Genomic DNA, 8,078 nt, shown 5'->3' on the forward strand with positions numbered 1-8,078 from the left:
TCCTAAATTGTCCAGACCCTCTCTTACTACACTATGAAACTGTGGGATAAAGAATCAATCAAGTCATGTTTGGCATTTAGCTACAGACTTACCATTTCATCCAAGTCAAACCCGACGTTGAATTTTGATTTAAAACCAGTTACAAAACTTTCAAAGTCATGTTGATCCTCCATGATAATGATGCTGGGAAAATAATACACTGATCAAGCATGGTGTATGCTATAATGGAAAACTAATGATACGTTTTGTTCATTTGCCATTGCCATCCACTTACAAGTCAAGTTGTCCAGTATATAAGAAGTTAGCCTCTATTTTAAAAAGTAAAAATATAAGTTAAATTGTAGGATTATGTATATACATACTGTATGCCTATGTATCATGTATGCTTATTATTGTATTAATTTTCACTTTTAGAAACTTACCCCTTTCCTGTACCAAGATAATTGTTTTAATCTTCAAAGTTCAGCCCAAACTTTGGGTAGAGCTGTCGTGTGGTGGTTTGTAGCTGCAATGCTAAACGACCAATTACAAGTTGTGCGGCGTCTTTAACCTCGTTGTACTCGTGTAACTTATCGATATGGATGTTCAAATCTTCCTCCTTTATTCCTTCCTCTGTTTCAAGATCATTTATCTCCTTTAACTAGGGATGCACATTACAGAATAATTAGGTATTCTAGGATATCCTAGAATACTTTATTTCGAATCTAGAATTCCGAATCTAGAATTTCGAATCTTTTTGTATTTATAGGAAAAAATAATTTTACCCACATAAGTCAGTTTATTGACTCTTTCATAGCAGCCTTGTTGGATCATGAGCTGTAAAATTATCAAAAATTGTACTATTGGGTAGTTTTTGCGTCATGAAACGTATAGCAGGCTATGAAAAGACGTTGTAAAACGTTTACTCTCGAAAGTCCCACAAACACAAAAATATTTTTTTTTTAATTATTAAATTTCCAAAATTGTTAATATAGTGTATGAGATGACGTGTGATGACGTCATTAAACAGAATACCGAATCCCTTAATTAGATTCGAATACAAAAGGATTCGAATCTCATAGATTCGAAATTCTATAATGTGCATCCCTACCTTTAACTGCATGAAAAATATGAAAGAGTCAAAGAATTTAATTCTTGGTTGAATGTTTACCAGTGTCATATATTTTATAAATTTACAGAGTTGTGAGTTGCGACAGAATAAAACTAGAAAATGTGGAGGTTTTTGCAGCCTTCTTAATTTCTTAAGATAGGTTTGCATACTCTGCCCCATATAAATCAAGGCCATTGACCACTAGCCAACTATTAGTACCATGTACAAATATTTCAAATATTAAATATTTTGGTGGGCTAACCAAGCTTAAAGGTAAGGAACACACAAATTATATATGGGCGAAATTTTGAATTAAACACTAATAACAACCTGAATAGTAATTTTTGCTTCTAGCTCTAAGATGTCCTGCTCTGTAACTTCAACTTTGGGACTTTTCACCTTCAATGACGAATTAAACGCCAATGAAGGTCTTCTCCTTTTTTGTGAGAATGTTCCTCTTCTTTCTGCAATTGGAGAAATCAAAGAGCTGAGTGGCGAGCAGGTTGTAGAAGAACCAGGGGGTCCGGAAGCTGCTGGCGAACGCAGAGGAGACTTAAATGCTGATCGGACTTTGTTACCAGATGATAAACGAGATACTCTTCTATTTCTAGGAGCAGGCGATGTGAAAGTATCTAATGACATACCATCTACAGCCTAATGTAACGGTAACACTTATGCTCTACAATGCATTGTAATTTTGGACATTATTTTACGTCCATATTATTGCATACAATTCGTACAACTTAGGAAATAAACAACAACTCGTAAAACATGTAAGTATTTTCCCACTATCAGTACGACTATATAACAAGATCGCATTAGGCAGAATATTGTTTTACTAGAATGAATACACCATTCTTTATTCACATATTCTTACGTTCCTAAACTAAATTAATAACACAAGTTAAAATAGTAAAGAAAGCGCGGCAACCATGTTATGTTTGTCCATAGATATCTATGGTTGTTAAAAGACAGCAAGACGTCGCTGTTCGTGTCCCCTTTAACATTAATGCATTTCCTCTATCCGAACATTATTCTTTTCACAACCTAATAACTTTGCTTCACGAAACTTTCAGCACAACGAGAACTATGCTATTTCCATTCTCCACATGCAACCCTTTGTACTGAGGTAGGCCGTGAACTACCTCATTGCGTTTCTAGTTTAGCAGAGTTTGATGTAAAGTTGTTCAAGGCGGGCTCGGAAGTGACGACCAATAGTTCCATACAGCAAGAAATGAGAAAAACTAAAGTCACTGAGCGCATATTCAGGCCACAGACAATATAGCACATAAGTTGCAACTCGACGCCTAAAATAACGTCACACCATAGATAAGGTATTTATGGTCACACTACCCAATCCCAATACTTCATTAATCAATGTCAACATTGCGGATACGACTTATCTCATAGGAGACTGCATATATGCGGATACGACTTATCTATTTTCATGAAAACAGACCCCCCGTTGAACGAGGTTAATGATATCCTGTTCAGCCGCTAACAGGCCCAAATCTAACTACAGCAGATATAGCACCCCGCTGGAGCCTGCATATATGAAGTCTGATCAGCAGTATGGGATCACTTAACCTAACTAGAAGACCTATTTTTTCGGCGGAGGGTATATATCACAAATATGTGGTTTTGTTTCAATCTCCACGTTTATATTGTTGGTTTGTGTATCTCTGGTTAGGTTGAATTATACTCATGTGGAAGAGGTATTGGGTCAAATACTACACCTAAAGCACATAATAAGTAAATATCCTGATCGTGTTTTAAACAAATAACAACGGTTTGTAGGAGTCGTGAGGACACGGTTTCATAATTCTTTGAATATCCTTTGTTTTCTCCCGAATAGGACGAGAAATAGAATGAAAAGGTGTCTCAACTTCCCACCCTTCATATTCACTTGTTCGTAGCAGTAACATATATCAAACATAATACCTCTGATCGTTTACAAAAAAATAAGCATACACAGTCATCTGCCTGAATTCTCCTATGCATACTTAGTGGAAATTAAAAAAATTGGGTTTTCCACTTTGAATTTTTCAAACACTCCAGGTCTGGGTTTTCCGAGTCGTGTTCAGCCGCGTGGTGGCCACTGGTGCTAATTTCAACATGACCTTAGCTGAAATACGGCAAGTACGATTGTACTTTTTGCTAATCTTGTATACGTGGGGTTTAAAAATGTTTTAACATATAGGTAAGTCGCAAGTGGCGTGGGAACAGCGGATATTGTATTCATGTTTAGATTTTGCTCGAAATTTCGGAATTATTTCAAGGTCTAAATCGAAGAGACCTTTCACGATATGGCAATTGTTTGGCGGCTCTTTGCTACGTTACGACCCGCCCTAGGCCCCTAGGGCGAAACGAAATGAGGCAAAAGGTATAGTTACGGTTGGCAAACTGTTCGTCGCTCTCTTGAAGGTCGTCCAGAACCGATCATTGGATCGATTAGTAGAGAAGGCTGTAGCTATTTCATTGGAACTTACCGCACGTAAGAATCTGGGGGTCAAGAAAATGACGGTGAATCTGTTCAATGGCGCGTGAGTATATATGCAGATTTGATTCCTAACAGATCAGAGATATAAAAACCCGGAATTTTTCAGGGAAAGCTGGCGAGGTTTATGGCTATGTAAATATATTATAGATTGCGGTCTTGATATGGTATATATAGGAGTGTAAACTATCAAGGTATATTATTCGAGATATATGACTAGAGCATTGAATTACAGGAAGTATGCTGGGTCTTGTCGGTAAAGCACGTTCCAACCACGTGCTCGCCCTCTACGTATTCGCATTACTCATGATACATCCACTAGCCATATCACTCGACCTTACGAAAATGAAAAGGAGAAGAATACCACAGAAGCACGACTTCCCCTCCGAGTCATCACGGCCAGATATTTCCAGAAACACGAACCTGGTCGTGACTGCTCGCTCTCAACTTTACCAAGCTTTACGTGAAACAGCAGGCGACTTAACGAGGCCTCAAAACATGCGTGACCAGTTTATGCCCTACGAGGTCAAAGGCGAAACGATTTTTGCCGGTCTTTTAAAAGTTCTAAGCGCACAGAAGCCGAGGACTCGCAGGAATGCAGGGCTGGATCAGAGCCATTCTATCTGCCTGCAAGCTAAGCGAGACATGTCCGCATTAAGGATTATATTATTACGTAACTCCAATCCGTTGGATATGCTAGGATCTTTAACAATGTGTGAAAATATCCTGGATAGAACAAAACATGGCAGCATCGCAGTAAGTACCATAATGTTTACATGCCGTTATGCAATTATAAGTGCGTTGGTATTGAAGATATTACAAAACAAAGGTAAAATTATGACATCTGGCTATACTAGTATAAAAACATACACTTTGCTGTGTTTGATTTTGTATTCAGATAACTGGATAACTGTAGGGTAACGGTTTTAACTCATGGATTCCAGATCCTTTACAAGCACTATACTGATATAATATAAGATAGAATTGGATATCTGAAATACTATTGACGCTTTTTCCTACAGCAATAAGTTAATCCAACTTAACCATTTAGAGAACCCAACCACAACTTACTGTTGATTCCATGGCAATGTTCTTGGAAGCGGTTGATCAACGGATCAAAGAATACACGAGGCGTAATCGCCATTTATTTTCTTCACGAAGAATTCGTCCTTTAGTTTTAAAACTTCGTTCGTTTAAGAGAAATCTGTCTTCACTCCTCGAGCTGCAGGTACAAAGAGGAAATATTGTTAATTCATTGGTATTTTTCATAAAAAAATGAAAATACTTCCCCCAAATATAATCACCCACAAAGTAACATACAGAAGAACTGGCACGAGGTGTTAAACCCGTGTTATAACATTTTCCGACCACGCGAGAATAAAGTAAGTTATACATACATTCATTCATTCGTTCAATTATATTTCAGATTCCTCCGTATACAAGAAACTCGGCTCATTACGCAGTAAGTCATTTCTATTTATGTTTAATGTATTGTATGATAAGGGAAGTTGGGACACGTTTAGCACACTAGTGTCCCAAATACCTGATCGTGTTTTAACAATTAACAACGTCCATGGGAGCCGTGAGGATACGGGTTACTCATTCTTTAAATGCTCTTTGATCATCAAAATTAGGGGAAAAGAAAATAGTGTGAAAAAGTGTCCCATCTTCCCCCACCCGACGTATACTTCGGGTTTGATATGTTGGTTTGGACTTTTGTTTTTTTCCGAAAAAAACGTTTATTTCGTTTTCCGCCTAATCAGGTATGTTCGCTCAATAAGTGTATAAATACTGCGCGACTTAGAACAATAAGGCTTTTGAAATAGCCGAAATTAAAGGAATCAATAAATTCGAAAGCTACAATAGCGATTTGCAAGCAAAAATTCGTTAGATTAGTTTGTTGTACACATGTTTAATTTTTTCGATGGTCGCATTAACTTACAGAAAAGTGAATGTCTTACAAGAAAAGTATTTTTGAAGGCCTATAGCAGTGAAGACGGTTCAACCTTGTTAAATAAAGTCGCCATTGTTGGGCAAAAATGCTTTTTAGTTACGTTTTCAAAACAAACGAGTTATTGGGTCAAAATATATATATAGAACTCGTGATATAAAATCGTGTTCCCGCTGGTCGTCGTTTTTTTGTGTTTAAGATAGCAAAGTTTGACGTGAGGGTTGTTTTTTTTGTTACGATGTCCACGCATTAGTTTTGCATGTATGTTAAACGCATCAGTTATGTATTGGTTTTGCATATGCAATAAACGTGTGCTGCACTACATATAGCGTGCTATATATGCAGCGTTCATTAGATTTTGTAAGTCTGCAACCCGTTTTCTAGGCCGCTTTGAATAGTGTTTGTCTTACTTAGGAAACATAACATTAATTTTATAAAACATTTCCAATATAATAAGAAAGATCGGGTTAATTAAAACATGGGGAAGGAATTATCTGCAAAACGAGAGTTGTTAAGCATTTTATTTAACTTAATCTCACCAAGATAAATATAACCAACTCTATATTCATTGGAATTTATCGCACAAAACCACACCTGACAAAGATCCACAAAAAAAAACAGAAAATTTATAAATATACGAAAATTATACCCCAGTCTAATCGTTAACGCGACAATTTCCGTAATACGTCGAGTATTTACTATTTGGTAGACCGCATATAAACACAGGGTATATATCTCAATTTTTAGTTTAAGTTGTCAATATTTACCACCGGGGCAACGGTTGCCAAGCAGTAGTTTTGTTTATCCGATTTGTTTCGAACATTACTGTGAATTTCGCGGAGTCACGAAATAAACTTAATCTTACGGCGAAACGCGATGGTTAGATTATTAAGCCGCAGCGAGACATCACATTTCAACAACCGCGCAATGCACACAGTCATATGAAATGTTGAACAATACTGGTTAATACAGCTTATAATGTCTACAAACAAAATTGGTTGCTATATTTTCCTCATCTTCTGGCTATGATTTAGTTAATTTTATCTCCGCTACCATATTCGGGAAGATATACATAAAAAGTCATGTATATTATAAATGTATTCATGAAGAGATGCGGTCCTTTAAGACCAGAAAAGCGCCACATTATTTCTTTCACACTTATATTATACGGTTGGCAGTAACAACTTGTATTAAAAAGTTGTTCTTTAGGCTACCGGCTAAATGAGTCACCAAAACATTAAATGAACAAATAAGTCTAACCGGATCTGAGTTTTCTGCTGATGATTTCTATCTATATGTTTATCTATTGGTTTAATGGCGTGGCGAAGACATATTAAATTATTCAAGGAGTGGCGAACGCTTTATTTAGGTTTTATATTTTAGGATACCTTGATAACGTATTTATATATATATATATAGTTGTTTGGGCGGATACCAAAACAGGGATGGTTTAAATGAAAATTATGTTATCGTTATGTATTTATATACCGAGGTCCAGATTTTGATTAAGGAGTAACTTATTTTAAACCTCATTTGAATGATAAAAATAGTTCTCACGTTGCCCACCTTATTAAAGTTGAATTTTAAAACCAAAGTAACCGTCAAGTAATCTGAAAGTTGTAGATTGAATAAATAGAACTTATATTTATCCTCGGCGTGGCGGGAATGTAACATTCCCCGAAACACCGGTGTTTTTACGCATGTACACGCGCGTTATTTATACCGTCGCTGGTTTAAATTGCCAAACAACGATCAAGTCGTTTTATATTTAAATAATATTTTAATTGCTCATCTGGTATAAAAAAGTGTATTTTTGACGTTTCGTTCCGCAAATGAGCATTTAAAATATTATTTACATTATGCCTGGTAACAGAATATTCGTTTTATATTTGCAGAACCTTCATACCTCTGGTAATATCCAGAGTATATCCATACACTTGGTTGGTTTAATGTCAAACTTGAGGCCTGCATTGAATGAGATTTGCAATACGTAGAACACCACCAAACAATGGCAACTGTCAAACAAGGAGGCTGCGATTCTAGGAAAGAAAACTTATTTATTACCTGCACGTATTCATTACCACTGTGAGAAGCTCTGATAACAAATCCTACTTACGTGAAGCATTGCGGTATAAATGGTGACGATTCTTCAAAAGAATTTCGCTTGGATTGTTTTCGTTGTTGGACAGAAGTATCGGTGTTGATTGGGTGGCATTGTCGTCTTTTGTTTCCTCGAAAACTCGGCCCTTTTCTCCATATTAATTACATGTGCATTATTGCTGCTTAACAAGAATTAGTGAAAAACATCACCAATAAGTCAACAGTAGCCCAACTAACGTGTTTTCTTCGTTTTTTTCCAGCATTCCACTAAACACTGCTGAATGAGTTTATCTTTTCTTTGTACGTACTGCCATATTGTTCGGATTTTTCCAATAAAATTATGTTAAAGATTTTGCGTGGGCAGCAGCATTTTCTTCAGAATCTTTACATGAAAAATATTCACAAAAAGAGTTTTTGTGGGGTATATGGTTTATGATGGA

General features: G+C 36.4%; 2 protein-coding genes across 8 annotated transcripts in view; one reads left to right on the forward strand and one right to left on the reverse strand.

Annotated features, from left to right (window-relative positions):
- The window catches only part of LOC101242243 (histone-lysine N-methyltransferase SETDB1-like), a 15,853-nt gene extending 14,084 nt beyond the window's left edge, over positions 1 to 1,769 (reverse strand). For 6 of the 7 annotated variants that reach the window (XM_018813410.2, XM_026836009.1, XM_018813411.2 and 3 more), the window contains exon 1: positions 1,421 to 1,769. Coding sequence is in view for 1 of the 7 variants with exons in the window: in XM_026836008.1 (XP_026691809.1) it covers positions 93 to 173 (81 nt within the window). In the remaining 6 variants the exon portion in view is untranslated. Of the gene's footprint in view, positions 1 to 92; positions 184 to 422; positions 641 to 1,420 lie in introns of all 7 variants that reach the window. The other variant, XM_026836008.1, reaches the window with a different exon arrangement.
- Positions 1,770 to 3,265: 1,496 nt separating this feature from the next.
- LOC100184274 lies at positions 3,266 to 7,863 on the forward strand. Its single transcript, XM_018813250.2, has 5 exons — positions 3,266 to 3,633; positions 3,823 to 4,343; positions 4,639 to 4,815; positions 5,014 to 5,049; positions 7,434 to 7,863. The coding sequence occupies exons 1-5, from the start codon at positions 3,627 to 3,629 to the stop codon at positions 7,530 to 7,532; spliced, it is 840 nt and encodes a 279-aa protein (XP_018668795.1). The 5' UTR covers positions 3,266 to 3,626; the 3' UTR covers positions 7,533 to 7,863.
- Positions 7,864 to 8,078: the final 215 nt, after the last annotated feature.

This window comes from Ciona intestinalis, chromosome 9 (genome assembly GCF_000224145.3).
Source record: "Ciona intestinalis chromosome 9, KH, whole genome shotgun sequence".
In the NCBI taxonomy this organism is placed as follows: Eukaryota; Metazoa; Chordata; class Ascidiacea; order Phlebobranchia; family Cionidae; genus Ciona; species Ciona intestinalis.